Source organism: Oenanthe melanoleuca, chromosome 19 (assembly GCF_029582105.1).
Source record: "Oenanthe melanoleuca isolate GR-GAL-2019-014 chromosome 19, OMel1.0, whole genome shotgun sequence".
Lineage (NCBI taxonomy): Eukaryota > Metazoa > Chordata > Aves > Passeriformes > Muscicapidae > Oenanthe > Oenanthe melanoleuca.
The window spans coordinates 2,648,350-2,661,387 of record NC_079352.1 but is presented as its reverse complement, the minus strand read 5'-3'; the positions used below and the strand labels follow the sequence as shown (position 1 = coordinate 2,661,387).

The 13,038-nt window shown below is 48.7% G+C and overlaps 1 protein-coding gene across 1 annotated transcript in view; it reads left to right on the top strand.

Annotated features, from left to right (window-relative positions):
- The window catches only part of YPEL2 (yippee like 2), a 32,876-nt gene extending 21,474 nt beyond the window's left edge, over nt 1-11,402 (top strand). Inside the window, exons 3-5 of the mRNA XM_056506944.1 lie at nt 4,438-4,481; nt 5,201-5,309; nt 6,580-11,402. Coding sequence (XP_056362919.1) covers nt 4,438-4,481; nt 5,201-5,309; nt 6,580-6,669 — 243 coding nt within the window. The 3' untranslated portion in view covers nt 6,670-11,402. The remainder of the gene's footprint in view (nt 1-4,437; nt 4,482-5,200; nt 5,310-6,579) is intronic.
- The last annotated feature ends 1,636 nt before the right edge of the window (nt 11,403-13,038 follow it).

Sequence of the window (13,038 nt, the reverse complement as noted above, 5' to 3'; positions counted from 1 at the left end):
ACAGTGGAGCCATTTAGCCCTGGCAACTGCTTCTTTTTCCAGATGATTCCAGCAGCTCTCTTTGTGTTTAGCCTATTGTCAGACACTGTCACAGACTTGGGGTGTTAATCCTGTCATCTGTTCAGAGAGTGGAACTGCTGAGTGGGCTGTGCTGGGGATGAGGAGCTGTAGGTGCAGGTGCTTTCAGAGTTTGTGCATCACTGATGGAATGTCAGAACTCCCTCCTGTGTCTCCAGCAGTCAGCAGAGAGGGGAATGTGCCAGAGCAAAGGTTTGGGGTGGAGACTGAGCTCCAGGAGTGGTGGAGAGGCACAGCCCTTCCTTCCTGGGGGCTCTGCCAGGGGGGGACCCTGTGCTGTGCTCTGGGTTCAGCTGACAGCAGAATGTAACAAATGGATTTGCCCAAACAGCTCCCAAGGTCCTGGCTGCTGAACAGAGCAGGATTCAGCCCTGGTGGGCAGGATTTGTGTGTCCAGAGGAGCTGGATGTGGGTGCAGGCCCTGCTCCTGCAGCAGGGCTGGATCAGCAGTGTCTATGAGAGCCCAAGAGCCTCTGCAGGTCAGGCTCAGCCTTAGGCTCACTCCCTGCAGGCTCAGGCTCACTCTGCAGGCTCAGGATCAGGCTCACTCTGCAGGCTCAGGCTCAGGCTCACTCTCTGCAGGCTCAGGCTCAGGCTCACTCTGCAGGCTCAGGCTCAGGCTCACTCTCTGCAGGCTCAGGATCAGGCTCACTCTGCAGGCTCAGGATCAGGCTCACTCCCTGCAGGCTCAGGATCAGGCTCACTCTGCAGGCTCAGGATCAGGCTCACTCTGCAGGCTCAGGATCAGGATCAGGCTCACTCTGCAGGATCAGGATCAGGATCAGGCTCACTCTCTGTGCAGGATCAGGCTCAGGATCAGGCTCACTCTGCAGGATCAGGCTCACTCTCAGCAGGCTCAGGATCAGGATCAGGCTCACTCCCTGCAGGCTCAGGATCAGGATCAGGCTCACTCCCTGCAGGCTCAGGATCAGTCCCTGCAGGCTCAGGATCAGGCTCACTCCCTGCAGGCTCAGGATCAGGCTCACTCTGCAGGCTCAGGATCAGGCTCACTCTCTGCAGGCTCAGGATCAGGCTCACTCTGCAGGCTCAGGATCAGGATCAGGCTCACTCTCTGCAGGCTCAGGCTCTCAGCAGAGCTGCAGTTCTGCACTCACCTCTCTGCCAGCACATGTAGAGAATTCCCTCCTCCCCAGGGCTGTGTCTGCCCCACACTGTCACCATGAAGCACCCCCTGGAATTGTCCTTTAACTGACTAACAGGGCAAAGAGGGAAAAACCATTTCCCTCAAACCCACCCCCTGCAAAACATCTGTTTTTTAAAACAACGATTTCACAGCTCTAATTTGGGATCAGCACAGCTGAGGGGTCCTAAGAGTGGCTGCAAATTGGGTGGCAGGAGCTTCTTAAACCAGAGCAGCTGCCAAAATATCTTAACATGCAGCTTGTACCCCGAGGAGAGAGAGGATCTGCTCCAAACTGCTGATCCAGCATCCCTGGATGCTCCAGCCAGCTCTGCTTGGGCCCTGCAGCTTTGGATGCTTCTCTCCTGAGCACCCAGGAGCTGGGAGGGCTCCTGAGCCCAGTGCCAGGAGGAATGAGCTGTTGTTCATCTCCAATCCCAGCTCAAGTTGATTTTTTAGAGGCTCAGACAGGATGGGGAAGCAGGGTTGTGTTGCTGGCACATCCAGATGTGTTGATTCCAGCCACACACTGAGCATTAGCACTGCAGGGGAAAATATGTGCTTGGGCTTCCAGTGGGAAGCAAAAACCAGAAAGATCTTTTCCATTTCTTTCAGCTGGAAAGTGATGCCAGGAGCTGTTGTTTCAGAGAGTCTGGATTTCTGTGGGAGGGGGATTGAGATGCACCTTTGAATGTGTTTCAGGAAAATCCACACAGAGAAAATGCAGAGCACAGAAAGTAGGTCTGGCTGCTGGCTGTCACTTCAGTGAAAATCAAGTGTGTTGTGGAAATCTTTGCATGTCTCTTAAAAAAAACAAACAAAACAACAAAAACAAATACAAGAGCATCTGCTTGTGTATAAATACACCTGTTTTTTCTGATTTTGTAGTTCCCATTACAGCATATGCCAATTTTTCTGGCATGCTAGAAGAGCAGGAACATGTCAGGAAATGCTCAGGTTACACCTAGATAAAAGCTGCCTTTACAAAGATACAGCCAGCTTAGTCTTGCAGAGGAGAAGTGCACTGGGGATCTTGTGGGTACCAAACTTCTCTCCCTTCTTTTTATATGGTTTGCCAAATCCTTTGCTGGCTGGAGGGTGACATTGAGACAGCACTGAAAGCTGAGCAGTGGTTTGTTGAAAACTGCTTGGGCAGGAGATAAATGTCTTTTTTTTTGACCACCCTCAGATACCCTCAAGCACTGGTTTGAGCTGGGAGAAAGGGCAGGCACCTCTGGAAGGATGCTGCTGTCCCTGGGAGTGGAAAAATGTCCAGTGAGCCCCAGCACAGTTGATGGGACTAGGTTTGTTGTTTATTAAAGACAGACCTTTATACAGAAAATCCTATTTCTGTCCCAATAAAAGCTCTGCTCCCATAGTTGCTGTTATTGGCCAACTCAGTCACTCTGGTATTTACAGAGGATATTTACTGGGAAGGGCTGGATGGTGAGAAAGCTTCATCTGCTTTCATTTTTCTCTGGTGGCTCCCACATTGCTGTGGGACTCTGAGTTTCATCCCTGACCCCTTTCCCTGGATCCCAGTCCTGCAGCAGGGACAGGCAGTGCTTGGACCCCCCTTTCTGAGCAGGGATCATCCTTGGGGTTCCTTTTTTCCCTGGGATGGTGCAGGGTGTGTCTGGGGACAGCCAGGCTGGTTGTGTGTGGGGTATGACAGCAGCAGCAGCACAGAGCTTGAGTGCTGCAGAGAGATTAAAAGAAGCTTCTCTAATAAATGCAGTTACAGCAACATGCTTGAGCCATGTGTCCTATTTAATTCCTCCCCAAGAAAAGAGGCAATCCTCAGGGCACTGCTTTTGTCTGAGTCAGAGATACCCCAGTGCCACAGGCATCCTCTCAGGGTCCACAGTGCCCTGGGTGGCAACTAATATTGGGCTTCAGATTCCTCTGAAGATCAGTTATCCCTGCAGGAGCAGGGAGTTCTGTGCCAGGCAGGGATTTGGTAGCTGGCAGAGCCCTTGCTGCCATGCAGACCTCACAGGCAGCTGGCACTGCTGGCTGTGGCTCCCTGCCCAGCTGCCCCGTGGCATTTCTGCCCTCTGAGGTGCCTCTGCTCTGTGGAAAGGATCATTTTGCAGTTGGGGATGTTTCCCAAGGAAGCTGTCAGGGCTTGGACTGCCTGTCCTGGAGGCAGGAGCTGGGCACTGATGGAAGGGGAGAGCCCAAGGAGGGCAGGGACCCCCCAGAGATTGTTGGATGTGATCTGGGGTTGCTCTTAAGCAAATAAAGGATCATTGTTAGAGGGCTCAGAGGTAAAACATGAATGTTTCTCTTTTCCCTCAAAACCCATTCCCCTCCCTTTTAAGGATTTTTGGTCTGAAATCAGCTGAGGTTTTAAAAAAAAACCACTAAATGTTCCAAGGATCCTGGTGAAGTGCAAAGTAAAGGACTAAATGGTCCAGAAAAGCTGCCCAGCCCCTGCCCCTCAGTGCAGACATTCCCTGAGGTGTCCCACCGGGTAACCTGTGTGCAGACAGCCCAGCTCTTGCTCACAAGCAGCAAATGTTTAATTCAGCCTGTGCCTGTCAGAGCACATTAAAAATGCAGGTGGCACTGGGTGCCTGCAGCCAGGCACTGTCACAGGGTGATGGTGATGGCACAGGGCTGGCACTGCCCTGAGCCCCCAAAACCTGCCCTGCCCTGGGGGTGCTCTCAGATGCTGAGGAAACGTGGGGCAGAGAGGAGGTGCCTGGGTTATCTGGGCTGCTTTGGGTTTTGGTTTTGCTCTGTGGTTCTCCTGTCCTTGTTCATCTCCATCTCCTGCTGGGTTTAGCCCCAGTCCTGAAGACCTCCCAGTGGGAATATGAGGTTTGCACAGCCCTCAAGGCCTTCTGTGAAATCTCAGAACTGTTTGTGTGCACAGCTCCTGGTACAGACAGATCCCAATCCCTGCACCTGGCTGTGCAATTCCCAAGGCAAGAATCCATGTGCAAAAGAAGTTTGAAAAGAGATTCAAACCAATTTTTGGCAGCCTTCAGGTGAGGCTGAGGAGTTGCGTGAAGTTCATAAACACCAAAAGGGTGAAGAGAGATTTTGCTGGGACATAAGAGAGAAAACTCAATTTACAGCAGCACATTGGCATGTATGAAAACCCTGGAAATTCCAGGTGTGTCCTGTGGACAGGGCAGCTGTTGGAGCTGGAAAACAGCTGCCTCTTTCCTCTCAAGCAGCCAACTGAGCTTTGTTTTCTTGCTTTCCAGTCCTTCCAGGGCAGCCAAGGACGAGCGTACCTCTTCAACTCCGTGTGAGTACCCTGCGCACCTCGGGGCGCCTTTAACAAAACCCTCCTGGAAAAGGAAAATAAACCATCATTTCCTCCAGAAAACCTCTGCCTGCAGCTCAGGAGCTTCCTGAAAATGGTTGGAGAAAGAGGCAGAAATAGCCCCTGATTCATATTTGAGTCGTGTAGAGGTTTCAGATAAGCAGCAAGGAAAAGGTGATTTTTTTCGTCATCAGCTTGAGAAATCAGAGCTAATGGCTGAGTCATCCTCCTCTCCCAGGATGTAGTGGGACCAAAGAGCCAGAGTTTTGTGAATGTGGAGATAAATGATATCTAAATATGCACTTCATAAAAACTAAGTATGATTTTCCCAGTGACTGATAATAGTTTTGGGTAGGTCACTGCTGCTCTGTCTTTCTGCAGAACCGCTGATTTCAGTCACATTTTTCAATTCTGAAAGTCAAAGTACCATTTTCTCAATTTGAGAATGAAAATCTTTCTCAAATGCCTAATTAGCACAAGTGACAAGAGTGTTATTAATCTCCTGTTCAAAGCTTTCATTGAGGTTTTTTAGTTGAAATAAAAATCCCATTTTACCTTTTCCTTCTGGAGCTGGTGACTTCCAGGCTGGGAAACTCAAAACCTGCTCATGTTTTCAAACATTCAATGAAATCATTGTCAGCTTTTTTGGAGCATCTTGATGTGGAAAGGCACTAATGGGGAGCATCTGTGCTTTGTCCCAGAGTGAACGTGGGCTGTGGCCCTGCAGAGGAGCGGGTGTTATTAACAGGACTGCACGCCGTGGCAGATATTTACTGTGAAAACTGCAAAACCACCCTGGGCTGGAAATATGTGAGTATTTTGGGAGCCCAAAATGCAGGTTTTCATCTGTAACCATCTGTTTTCCTCCTGCTTATGTGTATGGAATCAGCTTTAATGTAGTTTTTTTTGGTTTTTTTTAATTAAGAATTTACACCTGGTTTTGGTGGGGTGACATTTAACATAAATGTGGTAATTTCAATACTGTGGTTCACACTTTTTTCTATTATTCTTGTAGATGCTATCAGAATAATAGAATGCTCCATTAATCCTGTGTCCTTCCCACTGGAAATGCTGTTGAACATGAGTTTATCTGTTTGCTCTTCAAAAATTCAATTACCTTCCAATAAAGTTTAAGGTTACCTCCTAATTTCTGCTTTTGGAGGCCCACACCATTTTGTCCAAACATTTTCACCAGTGTCTAAACAAATCCTAGTTTGTGTCCATGGCCTCTGGACAGAAATATTCTTCACTTAGTCAGCTGAAAGGAAAGCATCAGGAATTGATGGGGTAGGAATCCATGCAGAAGCTCAGGGATTTTGGGGATCCCAGAGGTTCCCTGTGAGCTCCCACAGCTGCAGGCACAGACCTGTTTAGAGCTGGATTTTACCTAAATGATCCCTAAATCCTGGCCCTTGGAGCATTTGCCTTTGGATGCAGAAATCTGCACATTCCATGCTGCCAGTTCCTTTTTCCCAGCATGTAAATACAGATTGAAGCAGGATTTAAGATCCCAGAAGCAGGAATGTTGAGATTCCAGAAGCATTATTTAATATCACAGAAGCAGGATTTAATATCCTAAAAGCAGGATTTAACATCCTAGAAGCAGGATTTTAGATTCTTGAAGCAAGATTTGAGATTCCAGAAGCAGGATTTTTAAGATTCCAGAAGCAGGATTTAGGATTCCAGCAGGTTTTAAGATTCCAGAAGCAGGATTTAAGGTTCCAGAAACAAAATTTTAAGGTCTCCAGAAGCAGGATTGTTGATATTCCAGAAGCAGGATTTTTAAGATTCCAGAAGTAGAATTTTGATGTTCCAGAAGCAGGATTTAAGATCCTCGAAGTAGGATTTTAAGATTCTAGAAGCAAGAGTTAAGATCCTAGAAGCAGGATTTAATATTCTAGAAGCAGGAGTTAAGATTTTTTCCCTAATAATTCCCCTGAGAGCCATCAGAAGACCTGCAGGTGACTTTTTCTCAGTGGGCAAGACTCAGACTTGCACCAGCATTCCCAGCTCCGACCCACAACGCGCTTTCCACCCAAACCTCACCTGGAGCTCACCCCTCCCCCTGATCTCATTGCAGGAACACGCTTTTGAAAGCAGCCAGAAGTATAAAGAAGGCAAATACATCATTGAACTGGCTCACATGATCAAGGATAATGGCTGGGATTGAGAGCAGAGCCAGCCCCAGCAGCGTGCACGAGCCGCCATCAACCGAACATTTATCGAGAGTGAGAGAGTGACTGAACGCTTGGTTCCATGCATTTAGAGGCTCTGCAACCCGGGAGCATCTTCACACCCTTCTCCATCTTTATTGGTGACTGGCCTCTAAATTTCTGTCTCTCTGTCTCTTTGCTTTGTCTCTGTTTGTGAGTTGACCCTGGCTGCTTCTCTCTCTGTTCTTGGCTCAGAGAACGCACCGAATGCCCGACAGCCATTCCATGTGCCCAGAGCTCGATCCAGCCTCACCTGGGCTCTCCTGGCACCTCCCAGGTGCCCGAGGTTTGGGCAGGAGAAGGTGGGACAGGGGTGGGGGAGTGGGGGAACCATCAGGAGGTGATGCTGGGCTTCTCCTTTCAGTCCTGGTTAAGCAAGGCTTGAAACCATCTCCTTGTCTTAAATGGACAGAGAAATATCGACTTGTCTAAAAAGGACAGAGAAATAATCTACTTGTCTAAATGGATGGAGAGAAATATCTACTTGTTTAAATGGATGGAGAAATACCTACTTGTCTGAAAAGGACAGAGAAGTATCTCCTTGTCTGAAAGGACAGGAATTACCTCACAGCTGTGTTTTCTCTCCAAATCCTGAATGCATCGGCCGAGCCCGAGGCAGAACCAGTTCCCCCCCAGTCTGTGTTTGAGTTCAGGAACTCATTGTTTGGGTTCAGGACCTGGAGGCTGGAGAGATTCCCTGCCTCTCCTTTGTCTTGCTGGTTCAGGGTAGGGAGGCTGAGCATCCCAGTGGAGCACAGCCATGGGGAGAGTGCTCACAGCTGGAGAAACCAAATCCTGGCTCTTGAGCCCTCCAGAGAGGAGGAGAAAACCACCTCAGGCAGCAGGAGGCTGGAGCTGCAGCCTGGGAAATGTGGGGGGAAAAAGGCACGTGGGATGCAAGGGAGAGGAAATTCCCTGCAGGAGAGGATGAGGACAGAGTGCCAGAGGTACCCCTGGATTTCCTGAGCACCCTTGCTGGTGTCTCACCAATCTTTCACAGGTTCAAGTAGGAAAATGCTGTTTCAGAACCTTTTCCTTGAATGCCAGGCTCCAGGGGTGGGGCTGGCACAGAAGTGGGGCAAGGAGGGAGCAGGGTTCTGCTGGTTGTGTTGCACAGGGGAATATTTCAAGCCCTGAGGTTTCCTCCCCAAATCATCCCCCCTTTTCCAACTCCCAGAAGCCCATTGCAGGCACAGGGAGAATGGGAAAGAAAAAAAGAAATTCAGCATAATCTCACCAGCCCTGGAATGATCCATGCCTTGAGGGGTAGGTGTGGGTGTCAGAACTGCAAGGGACAAGGAGTCCTTCCCATTTTAGATTTTTCATGGGAATTCCTGAGCACCTTCCCAAGGTGGATGGTGGGGAAGGGGTGTTGTGTGTGAGAGGGGAACTGTGTTATTCCAAAATAACCATGAGGAGTTTGCTCTGCAGCAATCCAGCCAGTATCTGGTGCAGAACCCAGGACTATTGAACTCAGTTCATTTCCTCTCTCCCCGAGTGAATGTTTCTTTTTGTTGGCAGAATTCTTTCAAGTAGGTTAATCCATGGGGGGAAATCTTTCTTAATCCAGAAGGAGAGAGTTTTGTGCAGGGGGTGCTGACTCCTTATGAAACAGCAGCTTTGGAGCTGTGAGCTGCTGTCACTGCCCCAGCCCTGAGAGGTTCCAGGGGGCTGTGGAAGAGTCATTTGTTGTTAAATTGAGAGGAAATGTGAACAGAGACTCTCCTTAAGGACCAGGGTGGAATTTGGTGTTGGATCCTAGTGCTGAAACCCAAACCTGATGAAGCAGAGATTGTTTTTTCCTCTCTGAAGGCTCTGTTCTTGACAGCCTTGAGAAATGAGGAGGAGTTGGCCAGGCTGCTGCAGGGGATGGAGTTTGTGCCCAACCTGCCCAGAGGTGGCTCCTGCCCTCACCCTTCTGCTCTGGCTGTGTAACAATTGCTTCAGCTTTTGTTTTGATTGTCTCTGCTTCCATCAGCCACATTCCCTCCGGTGACAAATCCAGGAAAAATCAAAAATTCCACAGCAGCTGCTGTCTTGTGGACTCTGGCACTGACCTGGTGCCACTTCCCTGTCCTTTCATTGAGGATCCATGGCAATTTATTGGGTTTTGACTAGTGGGAAGCAATTCCTGCTCTTCAAAGAGCTCTTTAGTCTCCACAGGGCCTTTAAAGGAGCTGGGAGAGGGGAGGGCTCATCCCAAATCCTGTGAGGTTGAGAAGAGCACACAGGGCTCATGGTTTGATGTTGGTATTTGGAGTGACTGCTGCTCAGGAAGTGCTGCAAAAGGCAGGGCTGTGCAGGGAACTGCTCTAATTTATACCAGAGAGCTGCCAGGTGGAAATGCTTTTATCCATTCATTTGGGACAATAAAGGACAATGCCCCATCAGACCTGGCTGGTTTTTACTGGCCACAGGTTTTGGGCTTTTAATGGCAACCAGTCCAAGCCTGGATAGGGTGAGGTCTCAATCTGCTTTTAATTGGTTTTGTCCCATCAGAGAGCCTTGAGCCCTGCTGGGAGCCCAGTGTGTGTGGCTGTGCCTGTGCAGCCCCAGAGAATTCCCTGGGGTGGCTGTGGAGTCCTGCACAGGAGGATGAGCAGGGATGCAGCTCCTGTGTGTGTCCAGTCAACAGGGAGAGTGGATTTGTTTATTTGTTTGGCTGCTGATTGCCCTGGGAGCTGGGGGCTGGCAGGAATTTGGGATCTGTGCTGGTGGCTCCAAAGCAGAGTGGGGGGAACCTCAGAGTGACAAACTCAGAGATAACCAAAGAATTCCCTGCTGAGCTGAGCCAGCTGGGGCCTTTTCCCAGGAGCAATGGAGATGTGGCCCCTGGTGCTGCTTTCCAAGGGCAGCAGCCTTGGGAAAACACAGCAGTGAGTTTTCCTGCTTTTTTTGGTGTCTGGGCAGCTGTGAGCACCCTTGAGTTTACATCCCCCCCTCCTACCCCAAAGCTCAGACTTGAGTAAGTTTTAAATTGTTTTTGCTTTGGTGGATTGTCTTGGTGTGAAATCCTGACCCCTGTAAGAAATATTCAGATGATAATATATACAAAGCAGAAAAAAACAACCCCCCAAATGTTATCTTGTGAAATATACTTTTGTAAATAATATTTAATTTTTTTAAAAGAAATAATATATTTGGTGCTGTTTTCTCAGAGCCCCTCCCTGAGAGCACTTTTTTTTTTGTCTTTGTTGTTTATGATGATCCTGTTTCCTTTCTGTATTTGTTGGAAAATATGTTCAAAGGGAAACAAAAATCATTATTTATGTTGTCCTCTGAGGTGGATCTGTGTTTCCTGTGGCTGTGGCAGCAGAGGGGACTCCAGCTGGCAGGTCTGGTGGCTGGGCTGGGCCAGGGGGGATATTTGGGCTGGGAGGGGCACTCAGAGGGCTCCAGTCCCCCTCTGCCTTCCCTGGAGTTCCCATTTCTCTGCTTGTGGGATCCAGGCCTGGGGTTTTCTCTTGCACCAGAATTGGCTGGAGTGAAGCAGATCTGGAGCTGCAGGAACTGGGATTGGGCAGGAGCTGCAGCCCCACACCTGCTGTTGCTGAGGGCAGGGATGGAGGATGGAGCTTTTAACTCCATGTTGATTTTAACCTAAACCATAAATCTTTGGATCCTGGTTTTATTTTTGAGGGGAGGTTTTGTTGGGGTTTTTTTTTGTTTTTATTTTTTTCCTGTTGTTTTGATTATTTTTTTAACCAGGCTGCTACATAACAAATTAGAGTAAAAGTTTACCTCTTGTGGCAGCAAAGTTCATTTATTTTGTTCTCCTTTCTGTCTTTAATCCCCCCCCTTCTCACCCTTCTTCATTTTTATTTCATTTGGTCTCTTGTTTATCCCAAAGTGGACCAACAGCACAAACCACTGGACTGTGTTTTGCTGAGCAAGGAGCTGTTTAAGAACTGTTTAATTCTCTGGGTTTGGTGCACTTCAAACCACACAGGAAAAAAAAAAAAACCCCAAACCCTGTGAAATCAAACCTGTTGTTCTCATGATGATCAAGTGAGAATTTCCTCTGTAAGTGTGTGAACCATGCATTTCACTGCACTCCCCTGCTTTGGGAGCAGTTTTGGGATGAAGAGGGGACACCAAACACAAGCTCAGCTCAGTGGGAAGGAGCTCTGGGAGAGGCCTCAGTGCTCAGAAACAATCAGGTTAGACAGAGATTTTCTGCAGAAATCCTGGTGAAAAAGAACGAGCAGAAGAGGGGAAACAAAATCATCTTGAATTCAGAAAAATAAAAAAATAAATTAAAAATCAACATATTTAAATGCAAGCAGAATGGCACTGTGTAAGGTACAACCACAAATAAGCTGTTCTCATTGTTCCAACTGTGTGTATCCTTTGTTTTGTTCTTCCTAAGGAAATGGGAATGCTTTCCCCACTGACAAAACTAAGGACAATATTTCCAATACCAGCCTGTCTATGGATGCTCTTGTGTTTACAAATTGTGTATACTTTTATTTCTTTGATCTTATTTTAATTTTAATTTTTTTTGGCATATTCTTTCAGGTCATTTGCTTCAGTCATAAATGCAATTGTTTGTTTTCAAATAATTGGTTTTCACCTTTTCATGTATTTGTACATTGTATATAGTTCTTCAGTATTAGAGGGAGGTATTGTTTGTCATATTTACAATATGTGTTGGTGCTCATTTGAGAAAATAAAATTTTCAAGTACTAAAGCTGCTGAAGGGCTTCTGCTTTATTCTGTGCAAATCCCTGAGCTGCTCCCAGGGGATGGGACAGCAATTCCTGCTCAGATACAGGCACAGCCAGGTGGGAGGCAGAGCTTTATTTGGGGTTTTTGGGAAGGGCTGATGCAATCCCTGTTCATCCCACTGCTGGAGGTGGCAGGGAGCTGTCCCAGTGCCCTGTCCCTGTCACCTGTGCCCTGTGTCCCTGTGTCCTGTCCTTGTTCCTGTGCCCTGTCCCTGCCCTGTCCTTGTCCCTGTGCCCTGTCTGTGCCCTGTCCCTGTCCCTGCCCTGTCCCAGTGCCCTGTGCTGCTCAGTGCCCTTAATTCCCCACAGGGCTGAAAAAACAACTTAACCCTCTTTGGGTTAAAAGAGAGGTGAGCTCAGGCAAAGCTGCACTGAGAGGAGCTGGGGGTGAGGAAGGTGAAGAGGAGCTGGGGAATTCCTGGGACTGGGAAAGGCTTTGGGATGGATGGATGGATGGATGGATGGATGGATGATGGATGGATGGATGGATGGATGGATGGATGGATGGATGGATGGGTGGGTGGATGGATGATGGATGGATGGATGGATGGATGGATGGATGGATGGATGGATGATGGATGGATGGATGGGTGGATGGATGGGTGGATGGATGGATGGATGGATGGATGGATGGATGATGGATGGATGGGTGGATGATGGATGGATGATGGATGGATGGATGGATGGATGGATGATGGATGGATGGATGGGTGGATGGATGGGTGGATGGATGGATGGATGGATGGATGGATGGATGGATGGGTGGATGGATGGGTGGATGGATGGATGGATGGATGGATGGATGGATGGGTGGATGATGGATGGATGATGGATGGATGGATGGATGGATGGATGGATGGATGGGTGGATGATGGATGGATGATGGATGGATGGATGGATGGATGGATGGATGGATGGATGGATGGATGGATGGATGATGGATGGATCCCCATTCCCCACAAGGTGACAGCACTGCAGGAGTCACCTTGACCTTCCCTGAGCTCAGGGCTATAAAGAGCAGCAGGGCTGAGCTGGGGGCAGCTCCTGACTCCTCTGCCATCCCACAGCCACAATGAGGGATTTTTTTCAAAGGATGATCACAAAGCTAAAAATACAGCAGCACCAGTGGCCTTTAATCCCAGTTCAAGAGCAATCTGACACTCCTGCTCTGTCTCCCAGCTGGATTTTTTGGGACACAGGGATGCTGCTCCATGGGTTCACTCCATCCCTTCCCTCCTCACTCGGGGTCCAGCCCCCTGGGCTTCCCCAGCACCTCCTTCCCCAGCAGAGCCTGGCTCTGACCCCAGTGGGGTTTTCTCACTGACAGGATTTTCAGGAGCAGTTCAGGCTGCCAAACACACCAGGGTTATTTTTACCCAGCTCCAGGGTGGGGTATAAATAGAGCTGAGGCTGTTCTCTGTTGCTGACTGAGAAATGTCCCTCAGAAGGAGCCAGGCACGAAGGAAATGTCACCTGGGGACCTGCCCTGTCTGCAGAGAGGGGAAACAACAGAGCCCTGCTGCCACCCTTCTCCATGTGGCCCCCAAAATCACAGAGCCAGGCAGGGTTCTGCTGTTTTGGGGAATCTGGGGGTGTTGT